The following is a 15,808-nucleotide window of genomic DNA, read 5'->3' as shown; positions in this document are numbered from 1 at the left end:
TTGTCCATGTTATACATGAATGTGATCTCCTTGTTGAAACAAATAATAAAATGTTAGATAAAGCTAACAATTCTTTTGACTTCCTAGCACTTTGAATTTTTATCCTGGGGCATGACTGGAGCACATCTCAGATCTGAGCAGTGCCCAAGAGGTGCTTCAAGTGAGCTATGTCCTGAAGAGGTCAGCTCTTCACAAGCATGCATTTGATGTGGTGATCAGAGCAGTGTCACACTTGCAGTGGCAAAGGTGACTTGGGGTAGAATAAGTGAGTAAAGCTTCCTCTTGCCAAATTTTCTGCTCCAGCTACTACTTGTCTTTCATGTCTAGAAACAAAATTCACTGTCCCATATAAAGTAAAATTAGTCTGGAGATATATATATATATATTTAAATAAATATATATATAAATATATAAATTAAATATATATATATTTAAATAAAGAGTACATTTTTAGTTTTCTAATTACACTGTCAATTCTAAAAGTTTCCATGTCTCTATGTACAGCAAAACTAAATTTTTTAATAAACACATGTTGAACTGAATTTTCTGAAAAGTCTACTGAAAGAATATATATATATATAATGTATTTTTCATAGATTCAGGTGATAAAATAGAGATACATTCTATACCAAAAGCCTCAAATATCAACAGTTTCTATGGAAGCAGAACTAGGAGTACCAATTCATATTTCTACAAGTGTCAATTGAAAATAGCGTTATGTGAAATTGTTTAGCCTCTACATTTCAGAAAAGCATAATTCTCTATATATTAAAACATAGACATGCAGGTTTAATTTTATAATTTTATTTTTCACCTTTTTTCTTGCAGTGTAAAGAGGGTAAAAAGTATTTTTTGCAAATAAGAATTATTGAACATTCAGTCCTTATTGGATAATAGACACTGTTCTATGTGTTTTCACATAATTTAATTTAAGCTTCATAGTAATTCCATGAGATAGGTAATATCTCTATTTTTCAGTTGCAGAATGGGGGAACCCTAGGCATAGAGAGGAAAGATGGGTTGCTCAGATGTACTAGCTAGCAAACATCAACCCTAGAGCAAACCCAGGGCTTCTGCATGGACAAATCTGTCCAGAACTGTGAATTTGCTTGACTCCTTTTGATGCTGTTTGGATTGAATATGCACATATATGCAAAGTCACACTAGTTTCTACTTTCAAAGCTCCAATAGTTGGATAAGAGAGTTTATACTTTCTTGTGCTTTTAGTTGCTGCTATGGGACAGATTTAGGGTTCAAATGAGAAGGAAACTTGGCTGCCTTTCCGTGTCACTGTGAGAGGAAATGCCCAAGACTCAGCATCCCATAACTTGATCAAACACTTTTCTCTCTTTGCTTTTTGTAGCTCAACATTCTTGTGACTCCTTTGTACATCTCACCTGGGGTTTTCCTTCTTAAGCCACGGCCTAAAATCCTGGCATAGCCTCTTCCCACAAATCACGGCACAGAGACACTGCCACCAGGAAAATCTTTAAGATTCAAAATGACTGGTATTCAAAGACTCTTAGAGCAAGGAGGCACATTGTAAGGAGATGTAAAATGTGTTGGAGGTTTTGAGCACAGGCCCTCGGGACAGAGAAACACACACCATTAGACCTACCTCTACTAACTAGTTTCAGGTGGGTGGGATCTATTTGGGGACCCAACAGAAGATGGCAAAACTGAGCTCTCTGTTTCTTGTTGAAGCCACTGGTACTCTTCAGGTCCGAGACCTATTGGGGTGAAGCCATCAGGTACTTGTTTGGACTCTGTCTGCTCCTGTCTCAGAAAATGACCCAGAAATTTCTTCTAGGACTCAGGTCTCTTTGGTGGTTTCTGGAAAGGAAGAGGAGTTCCCAGGGGGAATTTGATGTCACTTGCTATTGGAGTTGAGGGCTTTGAGTTGGGCTCTTGGTTACCTCAGGATGTGTTTCATGTCTAGCCCTCATCCAGCCAAGGACAAAGGACTTCGTATTGCAAGCTGTGACCTATGGGTCTGGGTATTTCTTAGGTTTTGAAGGAATATTTATTACTTCAAAGAGGGGAAATGAAAAGGGGATAAAAAAGACACTGTAGAAAGAGAGTGTGTGGCTGGTCTTTCCCTCAAAGGAATAGAGGAAGAAGGGAGAGCTGTGCTGTTTTGACCACTGCGAATCACAAAATCGCCCCAATTAAGCCAACAGGGCAAATGGACACTCTGTAAACACACAGACTCAGGAAAAATCAGCCTGTGGACAAGAAGGAATTCCTGTTAAAATGAAAAACATGTTTTACTCTCCTGGGCCCACTTTTAGAGGAGGTCCCTGCTATTAGATGTTGTACTCTGCTTTCACACTGAGAATGGTTTTCCTGGGGCTTTATCACTCCTATAACCTGAGAGAAAGCTAGGGAAAGGCACACAGAATTTTGTAAGGTCCAGCACCAGCTTCTGATTATATAACGCCCAGGTAACACCAGGGAAAGTGGGGTTTATCCTCAACAGAAATAAAGAATAATGTTCATCTATAGGAAATAAAACAAAAGTAGAATTACTGTATAAAATAAGTCCACTGTGGAAAATAAACACTGGACTCTCAGTAGTAGGTAATAATAGAGAGATTGTACTTTATCCTTCAACTTCTAAGACGTTTTCTTTTCTATCAAAGAATTTCCAGAGACAAAAGTTCCAGAGTTTACTTTGAAAGTCTGTTTTTGTGTTAATCAGCCTACTATCTAGGAATATTCCTGATAAATAACTTAATTTTTCTGTCTCAGTGCTGGCTCATTTTCCAGCCAGGGACAGAGCATCTACGCCTGATGTGCCAGGAAGACTTTGTAAGACTAAACAGTCTGGCAGGTTCTAATCTCAGAAGCAATAGACTCTGTAGTTGCCTCTTCCATGTCAGGGTTTGCATGCTGAGTAAGAGGTTCTGTTAAAAGTCTAGTGGGGAGATAGGAAAATGGGAAAAATGACTCTCTGTGGCACCCAGAATTTAGAACAATTCAGAAGGTGTCAGTTTGATGATCATCTTTCCCACTGCTCTCCATTGGCAATAAGGAGGGATTGACTGGCTGTCTGGTGGCTTATTGTCTGCAGCAATGGTCTCTTTGAGTGACCTTTTTGAGAAATTTAAAGAAAGGCAAGTCTAAGTTAAAAAAAAAAAAACGAAACAGCTGAGGTAAGGAGTCTAGGGAAAAGATGGGTGCTCAGTCGCTGAAAATTATCTTCTCACTATCTCAACTTGACTTTTGGTACAACTTTGAATACCCTTCTGTACATACTCCATGCTTTTCCCATTTGTAAAGGAGAGGGAAGCTCTTGCTTTATAAATGGTGAGCTGAGAAGAATAAAAATGGTATGGCACATGTCCTGATAGCCCAGTGAAAATAATGGCCTATACATAAATGTGCTTATGCCTAGGTGTGTTTCAATAGACCAGGAGTGGCCACAGCAATTCTTATTTTCTTGACGACTGATGGCCTGATCCCTGGGAAGCATCAGAAGCCAACAGTGACCCTCTACCTGACCGATGTCAGTGGAAGTAACCACTCTCTTGGTGAGTCTGACAGTTGTCCCTTCGGGGCCACAGGAGGACAACCCAATAGACCCAGGAGTCAGCTTGATGTCTGTCTCTGATACTGTTGGGGATCTTGCCTGCATCACACACCTACTGAGAGGATAAAATGGATATTAGATATGGAAATATGGTACCAGATGAATGGCTTAAAATATTCATCTCTCTGTTTCTCTTCAGGAACCTATGAACTGTCATGCCAGCAAAACCCACTGATTATCAATGTGACCCATCACCCTAATATCCTCTTCCATCCTACCACCTCAGTGCTGCTGAACTTCTCATCCCCACTGGTGGCCATCTCAGCTGTGGCTCTGAGGACACCCTCCTACATCAGTCCTTCAGCTCCCAATAGCTGCATCCCAGAGCACAAGGAGCAAAATCATCAGGAACACAGGTACAAAGTCTTCTTTCTTCCTTTCCCTCCCTTTTTCTTGTGGCTGTGACAGACTGCTTTGGTTTAGTCGTATAGTGTTGTGCATATAGTGCTTGCTCAATCACTAATTGAAAAATGGATTTAGGAACTACTGAAAAGACATAGGAAGCCAGCAGAGAATAATTTTTAGAAGGCACACTTAGGTTTTATATTTTTATCTTCGTTTTTAGCTGAGCATAATTTTTATGTAAATATTGAACATCGTTACAAGGTCTTAACATCTTTTTTATATATGACATCACTGGCTTTAAATCAACATTGTTAAATAAACTGCCAAAAACTGTCCGCCAAACACTCAGTGTTCCCTAAGTAAGTATATTTTTCCACATGCTCCCACCTGGACAGTGTATACAGCAAGTTTAATAATTTCTTATAAGGCATGTCATATTATCATTAAGGATTACATATGGAAATAGGAAATGCATTAGCTACATGTGTCTTTTTGTGAATATCTGTGATTGTCACCACCCAGTGAGATGTGGTTGTGAGGTTGGCTGGAGTCTCAGCAGCAGCTAGTAGAGGGACTGGACTTCACAGTGTTGATGTGCCCAAGCTTGGGGAAGGAGGTACGCCAAACACAGCAATCTGTGCTGCAGTTGGGCTATAATCATTCTATGAATGGTCTAATCAATTGAGTACGACTAAAGATGACAGGGTTCGTTCCCTCAGGGAGAGAGGTAAGATAACCTGCTTGTTAACTAAGTGATCAGGATCCTAGTCACAAAAGCTGGGGTTCCAAGCAGTGCCCCACTGCCAAGGAGGAATTCCAGTACCAACTTGCCCATCCAAGACATACCAGGAACCCAGTGCTGATAGGGATAGGGAGGAGATGGCACTAGTATAGTAACTCAATTATCTATTGCTGTATAGTGAATTATACCAAAATGTAGTGGCTTAACACAAAAAAACATTATCTCATAGTTTCTGTGGGTGAGAAATCTAGATGCAGCTCAGCTGGGTACTTCTGGCTTGGGGTCTCTTATGAGGCTTCATCAAGCTATTGACTAACGTTGCAGTCACCTCAAAGTTCCAGCTGAGCTGGAGAATTCACATCCAAGCTCACTCTTGTGGCTGCTGTCAGACGTCCGAAGAAACACATCCAAGCCCACTCGTAGGTGTTGGCAGTGAGCATGCTCACACAGATGTGGCACAACTCCTTGCCACACTGGCCCCTCCACAAGCTAAGAGTCGTTATGATATAACAGCTAATGATCCGAGAGAGAAAGAGAGCCAGAGAGGATGAATACATGAGACACTGCCCAAGAGGGAAGCCATAATCTTTTTATAACATAATATTAGAAGTGACAGCCCATTACTTCTGAAATATTCTAGTCATTAGAAGTGAGTCAATAAGTCCAGCCCATACTCAAGGAGAGGGGTTTGCATAAGGACATGAATCACTGGACCATCTTAGCAGCTATCTTCCACATGCAATAATAGTAGTTTATGTTAATTGAGCACTTTCTATGTGCCAGATATTGTTCTAAGTGCTAGGAAGGGAGAAACAGTAGGGATAGAGTCTGGATGATGGACATTTTAATGTTAGCTAGTTCAATAGCAACTTTAAAGTCTTCTTAGTGAGCAGACACCTTCAAGTGTTAACATAAGAATGTAGACTATTAAAATAATGTTTATCAGAATTATGGCCTCTCTCTCATATATTTTCAAATTATTTTCTCTACTGGCCCTATCTCTGGCCTTCAGCCATACAAAATTTCTTTCAGGTCCCTGAAACATGTGTTCTAGATGAGCTTTGCACATAACGTTCCTACTTTCTTGAATGCCTTCCAGTCCTTCTTCACTTCAACTCATACTCCCCCATCAGGATGCACCTTCTGTGGAGTTTTGGCAAACTCGCTCCCTGTTTCCACAGGACATAGTACATAACCCAGATTCTGAAAAAGCAGCTATCACATTGGGTGGTAACTATTCATTGACTTGTTCTTTCCCATTAAACCCTGAGGTCCCTGTAGGGGGGATTCGACTCAGTATCTCTCAACAGCTAACAGGGGGCCTAGCACAGAGCAGGTATGAGAAACTGGGTTGAATGACAGTTGTCAGCTTTATGTCTGAATGCTCCATGAAGCAGAACTGAGCGAGCAAATCAACAAAGTAGAAGTCATGGCCTCTGTAGACGTAAGGGGCAAGCGTGCCCCTCACAATCATAGCTGTGAAGTTTCAACAAAGAAGTTGATTGATGGTAATTGTTGCTGCTAGTTCTTCACTTATTTTCATGTGGCACTATGGGAAAAACAAGTTTTATATGCATGCATGCAAACCACTGGGAATAAGACATGATTCTCCAGTTTACACAGGGTGGGTCTGGAATGCATGAGCATGCCCAGACTGCATGTGACTGACAGCAGCCATGCAAATTGGCTTTTCCTCATCAGCCAGCAAATCAGTGAAATATAGTAAGTTTTGATACATAGGAAGCCTAACAGACACCATTTATTTTAATTTTGAATATACTTAAAATCTAAATCCTTATGTACTTCCAAAGAATAGAAGTCATTTTGTAGCGTTTTATCAGTCACAGTTGTATAATATATGTAGATATACCATAATATGAAACCCTCAAATTCTGGGCACAGTGAGAGAGATTCCTTGCTACCTGCTTCTTACTCCTTGTGGCCTGAATTCCATTAATACTTCCGTGGGCACGGGAGAACTGACAGATGCCTGGCAGTAGGAGATGTGTTATCCATTTTGTATTTAACCATTAATGAGCAATGACCTGTGCCTCCTACAGTGCTATACATTTTTAGACCAGCCTCATTAGCCCACAGAATCTCAGCTAAGTCCAGCTCTCCAGTGACATTCACAATCTTTGTCTTGGACAAAGTGGTCTCTCCCTGCTTCATATGTAAATACCAACAATACGGAAAAATATGAAAACTCATATCCACATCCAAATCCAAGAGTAGCAGCCAGAATCTGTGAGGATTTTCTCCTGATTGCAAATGTATGGGGGTTAAATTGAGAGACATAATGAGAAATGAAAGCATGCACTTTGTGTTTTCTGAAAGAAAGCAAATAGTGAATAGAACCTACTACAAGAAGAGAGGGAAACAGGTCATTTTTTATTCATTCCCTGGCCCTTTGGCTTTTATCTGTCTCTTAGTCTTGTTTCCCATTCCATTATGATGGCTACCCAGTTTACGACCCTTTGGGCTTATTCTACTGATCTTGAATCCCTTAGTCTTGAAAACCACGTTTAGTTTTCCTGATGTTGGTCACCAGTGTTCAGTAAGAGCTCTCAGTCCATTCTTATCCTCCAGTTGTTTCCAGCTCTAACCACTTCAGGAGAGGTTCTGCACAACCTGCCATGGTACCAGGATCAGGCAGACCTCCAGTCTCCCCAGGATTGTACTGATGGCTTTGAGAAGTGGAGACCACCTTTTTCTGTTAATATAGTAGGCTTTGGAGTGTGTCTGAAACATAATCAAAGCACTAATATATTAATTTACCTAAGTCAGTAAATTAGTTTTCAGATAACCAAGACTCTTAATGTTCTACTTTGAAAATTCACAAGGTCAATGCTAGAAGAATTTATCAATAGGGAAGAATTCCTGATGGGCATGCTGTTTCTCCTACAATGAAATTTTGTTTTCCCAGTCACATGGATATAATGGAAAAATTGACTATAACTTCTCTAATTTTGCCTGATGGTATCCATTCCAGAACTGAATCTTCTTGAGATGAAGAACATCATCTCCTTTTCCAGGGCATAGGCTGATGACAATGGTTGAAACCCTAATTACTCATCTCTTTATAGCATTTATTTTTTCCCTCCTATGTACCTAGACTTCTCTATCTGCTAGCCCTATGAGAGGTTGAGAAAGTGGTGTAAACTTTCCATACAATTTGCTTCTTTCAGTTTTTCTTTGTATTTCAAAGAATTTTTGCTTTTTATATTTTTTTTTTTACAATTTAATGCCATATAATTAGGTCTGTAACTTTTTGTGATTGTTTTGTCTTTATTAGGGCCATACCTCTTGCAATGCTTTTGCCCCTTTAAGTACTTTTGTTTTCGTATTCTTCTTTGTCTGTAATTACAATTTCCATCCCTGCTTTCCTTTTGTTTGTATTTATTTGATAAATATTTGTCTTTCTTTTATTTTTAACCTTTCTCTATCTTCACTGCCAATGAGCCCAGGGCACAAAGTTTCACTGCACTGTTTACAAAGATAGTATGATTTTACCATGTCAAACTACTCTGAGATTTTATTCTTAACATTTGTTTCATGATTCTTAAGCCTCTAGGATTCTTTAGAACTTTGAGGCATTTTTAACCTTTGGGACAATTATCTCCCAAAATACAATGGCTTTTGCCAATGCCTCCACACCCCACCCCACCTCACCAAAGCTCTGTACTTCCTGACCTGAAGTCTTGAGGTGAGCAAAAAAAGGAAGGATGGTACTGATGGGAATAATGGATGGAGAACAGATTTCTGACCCATGAAAATCAGGGCCCAGTTTTCTGGTCTTTACAGGAGCCAGGGAATGAAGAAAAAATAACATGTTTCTTCCTTTTAGTGTGACTGTGTTCCTTACTCACTCTTTTTCAGAAAACAAAAAATGCATAGTTTGCCTTCCAATGAAGTTTCTCAATTTTCCTCCCATATATTTTGCAATCAGGAGTAAATCCTCACAGGTTCTGGCTGCCAGTCTTGGTTTTTGCTATGGATAAGAATTTTCTTATTTTTCTATATTGTTGATATTTAAGTGGAAAGCAAGGAGAAATTACCTCATAGTGTATTCTTGTGAGATTAACTGAAAATAACACGTGGAATTTGTATCAAGCACCTTCTAACACCAGATTGGAGCACCACTCATGGAAATTTCCACACCATTTCCCATCTTTACTTTTTATCATTCTCCTTTTAGAATGTGTGCCAGTTATCCATCAATTTGTTGCCTCTTGACTCCAAATCCACCCTTATCACCTGCATTAGAATACTAGAGCTGGATTTTATTGACATTTATCCAGTTCTTCTTTGTAGGTCTGGTAAAATTTGGGTGTGAAAACGTCTGGTCTGGGACTTTATTTTTTAGAAAGGTTTTTTTATTGTTGCTTCACTTCAATTCTTGTACTTGATATTGGTCTGTTCAGGAATTGTATTTCTTCCTGATTGAGCCTAGCGAGGTTTTGTGCTTCTAAGAATTTGTCTGTTTCCTCCATATTTTCAAGTTTATGTGTGTAGAGGTCTTTATAGTGTTCATAGGTGATATTTTGTATTTCTGTGGTATCAGTTGTTATGTCTCCTTTTTCATTCCTGATTGAGCTTATTAGAGCCCTTTCTTTTCTGCTTCTGGTTAGTCTAGAAAGAGGCATGTCAATTTAGTTTATCTTTTCAAAGGACCAACTTTTTATTTTATTAATCTTCCATATAGTTTTTTTATTACTGATTTGATTTAGTTCTTCTCTGATCTTGGTTACTTCTTTTCTTCTGCTGGGTTTGGAATTGGTTTGCTCATCCTTTTCCAGTTCTTTGAGATGATTCATTAGATTGTCAATTCCTGATATTTCTGTCTTTTGGATGTAAGTATTTATGGCTATAAATCTTCCTCTCAAGACTGCTTTAGCAGTGTCCCACAGATTTTGATAACTTGTGTCCCGTTTATCATTTAGTTCAAAGAATCTTTTTATTTCCATCTTAATTTCCTCCTTGACTCAATAATTGTTCAGTAGTAGGTTGTTTGTTTTCCATGACTTTGTGTAGACATGAGTGTTTCTGTTGGAGTTGATTTCTAATTTTATTCCACTGTGGTCTGAGAAGACACATGGCACAATTCCTACTTTTTAAAATTTCTTGAGACATTTTTTTGTGGCCTAGGGTATGATCAATCTTAGAGAATGTCCCATGAGCTGATGAGAAAAATGTATATTCAGTGGTTTTTGGCCAAATCTACAAAGAAGAACTGGTTCCTATCCTGCAGAAATTATTCCACAACATCTAGAAGAAAAGAACCCTCCCCAACATGTTTTATGAATCCAACATCTCCCTGATACCAAAACCAAGAAAAGACACAACAATAAAAGAAAACTGCAGACCAATGCTCCTTAGGAATATAGATGCAAAAATTCTCAATTAAATCCTAGCAAACTGATTTCAGGTGCTTATCAAAAAAATAATCCATCATGACCAAGTGGGCTTCATCCCAGAGATGCAGGGATGGTTCAACATATGCAAATCTATAAATGTAATTCAACACATAGAAGTAAAAATAAAGAGCATATGATCCTCTCAATAGATGCAGAAAAATCATTCGACAAAATTCAGCACCATTTTATGATAAGGACACTTAACAAAATAGGCATAGATGGGACTTACCTCAAAATGACAAAAGCCATACACAATAAACCCACAACCAACATCATACTGAACAGGGAAAAATTGAAAGCATTCTCGCTTAGAACAGGAACCAGAAAAAGTTGCCCTCTCTCACCACTTCTATTCAACATAGAGCTGGAAGTCCTAGCCAGTGCAATCAGACAAGAGAAGGAAATCAAAGGCATCCAAATAGGGGCAGAAGACATTAAAATATTGCTCTTTGCTGACAATATGATCTTATATCTAGAAAACCCCAAAGATTCTGCCATAAGACTACTGGAACTGATAAACAAATTCAGCAAAGTCTCAGGTTACAAAATCAATGCACACAAATCAGTAACATTCTTATATGTCAACAACAGTCAAATTGAGAGCCAAATCAAAGACTCAATACCTTTCACAATAGCAACAAAAGAAATAACATACCTAGGAATACATTTAACTAAGGAGATGAAAGACCTATACAGGGAGAACTACTAAACACCAAGGAAGGAAATAGCAGAGGACATAAACAGATGGAAAATCATACTATGCTCATGGGTCGGCAGAATCAATATTGTTGAAATGTCTATACTACCCAAAGTGATCTACAGATTCAATGCAATCCCTATTAAAAAACCAACATAATTTTTTGCAGATCTAGGAAAAATAATTCTGTGCTTCGTATGGAACCAGAGAAGACCCCATATAGCAAAAGCAAGCTTAAGCAAAAAGAACAAATTGGGAGGCATCAATTTATCAGATATCAAGCTATACTAAAAGGCTATAGTAACCAAAACAGAATTATGCTGGCACAAGTACAAGACATAGATAGACCAATGGAACAGGACTGAGAACCCAGACATAAAGCCATCCTCATATATCCATCTGATCTTTGACAAAAGAGACAAAAACACACACTGGGGAAAAGAATCCTTATTCAATAAATGGTGCCAGGAAAATTGTATAGCCACACGTAGAAGACTGAAACAGGATCTGCACCTCTCACCTCTCACAAAAATCAACTCACATTGGATAACAGACTTAAACCTAAGGCATGAAACCATAAGAATTCTAGAATAAAATGTTGGAAAAATATTATACACATCAGCCCAGGCAAAGAATTTATGAAGAAGACCCCAAAAGCAATCACGGCAACAAGAGAAATAAATAAATGGGGCATGATCAAATCAAAAACTTCTGCACAGCCAAGGAAACTATCATCAGAGCAAACAGACAACCTAAAGAATGGGATAAAATATTTGCATGCTAAATATCTGACAAAGGGCTAATCACTAGAATCTATCTAGAACTCAGGAAAATCAGCAAGAAAAAAACCAAACAACTACATTAAAAAGTGGGCAAAGGACATGAACAGAAATTTTTCAAAAGAAGATAAACTAATGGCCAAGAAATATATGAAAAAATACTCAACATCTCTAATCATCAGGGAAATGCTAATCAAGACTACAATGAGATATCACTTAACTCCAGTGAGAACAGCTTTTACGAAAAAAGGGTCGAATCAACAGTTGTTGGCATTGACATGCAGAGATAGGAACACTCATACACTGCTGGTGGGACTGTAAACTAGTACAACCTCTGTGGAAAATAATATGAAGGTACCTCAAAGAACTAAAAGTAGAAATGCCATCTGATCCAGGAATCCCACTACTTGGCATCTACCTGAAGGAAAAAAAAGATTCTATAATAAAGATGTCTGCACTCGAATAGCAGCACAATTCACAATTGCAAAGATGTGGAAACAACCCAAGTGCCCATCAAGACATGAGTGGATTAATAAGATGTGGTATATGTATACCACGGAGTATTATTCAGCCATAAAAAAGTGGTGAACTATCTCTTGTATTATCCTGGATGGAGCCGGAGCCCATTCTTCTAAGTGAATTATCACAAGAATGGAAAAAGAAGCACCACACATACTCACCATCAAATTGGTACTAATTGATCAACACATATGTGCATATATGGAAATAACATTCACTGGGTGTCAGGCAGGTGGGAGAGGGAGAATGGAATGGGTATATTCACACCTAATCGGTGCGATACATACTCTAGTGGGTGGGCATGGTATAGCTCTGACTAGGGTGGTACAAAGGCAATATATGTAACCTAAACTTTTGTACCCCTGTAATACTCTGAAATTAAAAAAAAGAAAACAGAAAAACAAAACAAAACATCCTTTACAAACTGTCACCATGCTATATGTTGTCAATAGAGGGTGCTAGGGAGACATTGCAGGAGGGAGGGGCTTCTCTTCCCAGTTTCAGTGTCCTTTCTTCTCTTTTGTTGCTGTGATATGCTCAGCCACTGGTGTGCAGGACACCTACAGTCAAGTACAACAGCCACTTGGGCTGTCAAGGCACTTTTCTTGATTGGCTCTTTATCATAATCAACCAAAGGTGATAATGTGATTAATTGTGATGCCACTGGATGCTGTGATTACTAGCATCTCATTACCCATTGGCAAGGAGTACAGTATTATACTTAAGCCCAAAGACACAACCCAACTGGTCCCTGAATCCCATCTTTGTGACTCTATCTCTTAGTACTATTCCCAGAATTATTCCATGTCAGTTGGGGTCCAGTCATGACATAGTAAATAAAATATGGAAAGTTTAACAAAAATAATTATTAACCAGAAACAAGAGATTAACTACTAAGGGATAAAGAGAACTCTAACAAATAGAAGAATGGTAGATAAAGGGAGCAACCATTACTTTTATGACTGATGGAAGAGTATCCAAGAAAGGAACAAATGTGGAAGGGGCTTCCCACCCAAAGCTGAAACCCAGTTCCCTTCAGAGGAGGTGGGGCTACAGCACACTAAATGGCAGAGAAGTTTGTGGAGGTTCTACAGGATGAGGCTGATAATCAGAAAACTGTGTACTAAGGTACAGATAAAAGCTCATGAAGAAGCTCCCTGCTGGGGCAAAATTGGGACTTGCTGGAAAGCTGCCCATTGTGGTGCTGCTGAAATTTGATGGGAGGCCACCACTAAGCAACTTTATGGGAGGCCACCACTGGACAATGATAAAACTTGATAGGAGGCCACCACTGGGCAATGATAAAACTTGATAGGAGGCCAGCACTGGGCAATGATGAAACTTGATGGGAGGCACCCACTGGGCAATGATAAAACTTGATGGGAGGCCATCACTGGGCAATGATGAAACTTGATGGGAGGCCACCACTGAGGCACTGATGAAACTTGATAGGAGGCCACCACTGGGCAACGATAAAACTTGATGGGAGACCATCACTGGGCACTGATGAAACCCGATGGGAGGCCACCACTGGGCAATGATAAAACTTGATGGGAGGCCACCACTGGGCACTGATGAAACTTGATGGGAGGCATCCACTGAGGCACTGATGAAACTTGATGGGAGGCACCCACTGGGCAATGATAAAACTTGATGGGAGGCTATCACTGGGCACTGATGAAACTTGATGGGAGGCCACCACTGGGCACTGATGAAACTTGATGGGAGGCACCCACTGGGTAATGATAAAACTTGATGGGAGGCCACCACTGGGCAATGATGAAACTTGATGGGAGGCTATCACTGGGCACTGATGAAACTTGATGGGAGGCCACCACTGGGCACTGATGAAACTTGATGGGAGGCACCCACTGGGCACTGATAAAACTTGATGGGAGGCCACCACTGGGCAATGATGAAACTTGATGGGAGGCCACCACTGGGCACTGATAAAACTTGATGGGAGGCTATCACTGGGCACTGATGAAACTTGATGGGAGGCCACCACTGGGCACTGATGAAACTTGATGGGAGGCACCCACTGGGTAATGATAAAACTTGATGGGAGGCCACCACTGGGCAATGATGAAACTTGATGGGAGGCCACCACTGGGCACTGATAAAACTTGATGGGAGGCTATCATTGGGCACTGATGAAACTTGATGGGAGGCCACCACTGGGCACTGATGAAACTTGATGGGAGGCCACCACTGGGCACTGATGAAACTTGATGGGAGGCACCCACTGGGCAATGATAAAACTTGATGGGAGGCCACCACTGGGCACTGATGAAACTTGATGGGAGGCCACCACTGGGCACTGATGAAACTTGATGGGAGGCATCCACTGAGGCACTGATGAAACTTGATGGGAGGCACCCACTGGGCACTGATAAAACTTGATGGGAGGCTATCACTGGGCACTGATGAAACTTGATGGGAGGCCACCACTGGGCACTGATGAAACTTGATGGGAGGCCACCACTGGGCACTGATGAAACTTGATGGGAGGCACCCAGTGAGGTGCCACTGAATCTTGTTGGGAGGCCAGCAGGGATGCTGGTGGGACTTGCTCAGACCAGTAGAATGTCACTGAAACTTGCTAGGTGGTGAGCACCACTGGTTGTCCCACTCTCTGCTTGACATTGAGTGCTGTACGAGCAAGGAGAGGAAAGTACAGAGAAATGAAGGAGATAAGCCTCTTTATCCTACAATATCTCTCTAGTTCCATCTCCTGAAAAATTGTGACATCATGCTATCTGGCAAAGGAGAAATGTTCACATGCTTCAGCTCTAATATCACAAAGTAGGGCAATGAAGGACGTATTTGGAACAGAGAGGTGATAAATTGAGAACTGTCAGAGAAAGTTTGTCAAATACCCAAAAAGAAACCCCTTTTCTCTGTGCCTTTTATGTTCAACATAAGATTTCCTTTAAGTTCCTGGCTTTAATACTAAGATTATTTTGCAATATAACTTCTAAACAGAATGATCTAATTAGAAATGCATATTTTCTTCTTTTAATGTTTTGAACTTAATTTTAATTCCAAGGCAAACATAAAGTATAACTACTTCATAGCTTATTCAGTATAAATACACATTCTGATTGAGATAGAAAACAAGTAATAGATACTCATAAATATAAAATTTTAGTGGATCTTGAGGTTTGCCTTAAACTGTAGCTTACCAAAGCCAAGTATTCTAATATAAAATTGAATAGGATATTAGTCTTTCAAAATGAATATACATGTGGAAACCTGGGTTCTTTCTTCTCTTTCTTGTTCTCATTCTCATTTTCTACACACACACACTCACAGTCATGAATATGAATAATTGACAGTTGATTTTTGTAACAATTTAGGTCTAATACAATGGATGTGTGTATGTGTGCACACTGTATATACATTGCTGTATTTTACTTCAAGTAAAAGAAAGGCTTCTGAAAAGTTTAATGTAAACTGATTTGTTCAACTAATTATATGGTGTGTTTGTGTCTGTGTGTGTGCTTATGTTTCTGTATTCATATGTGTGTGTGTGTATAGAAAGAAATAGATTCTTAATGGCTCAAAAAATATTTAAGTGTCACAATATGCCAGTAATTATTTTTGAATTGAGGAAACTGAGACTCAAAGTGCACAAATTCACCTTATTGGTGAACACTAGAATCCAATAATTTGTTTCTAATAAGGAAAACTTCCATTATATAATTGGCAAACTGT

General features: G+C 39.5%; 1 protein-coding gene across 1 annotated transcript in view; it reads left to right on the top strand.

Moving 5' to 3' along the window:
• PAPPA2 (pappalysin 2) overlaps positions 1-15,808 on the top strand; it is a 297,907-nt gene that overhangs the window by 184,727 nt on the left and 97,372 nt on the right. The window contains exons 12-13 of the mRNA XM_045547292.1: positions 3,398-3,533; positions 3,732-3,948. Coding sequence (XP_045403248.1) covers positions 3,398-3,533; positions 3,732-3,948 — 353 coding nt within the window. The remainder of the gene's footprint in view (positions 1-3,397; positions 3,534-3,731; positions 3,949-15,808) is intronic.

This window comes from Lemur catta, chromosome 3, assembly GCF_020740605.2.
Source record: "Lemur catta isolate mLemCat1 chromosome 3, mLemCat1.pri, whole genome shotgun sequence".
Taxonomy (NCBI): domain Eukaryota; kingdom Metazoa; phylum Chordata; class Mammalia; order Primates; family Lemuridae; genus Lemur; species Lemur catta.
This window is presented reverse-complemented; position numbering and strand designations above follow the sequence as displayed.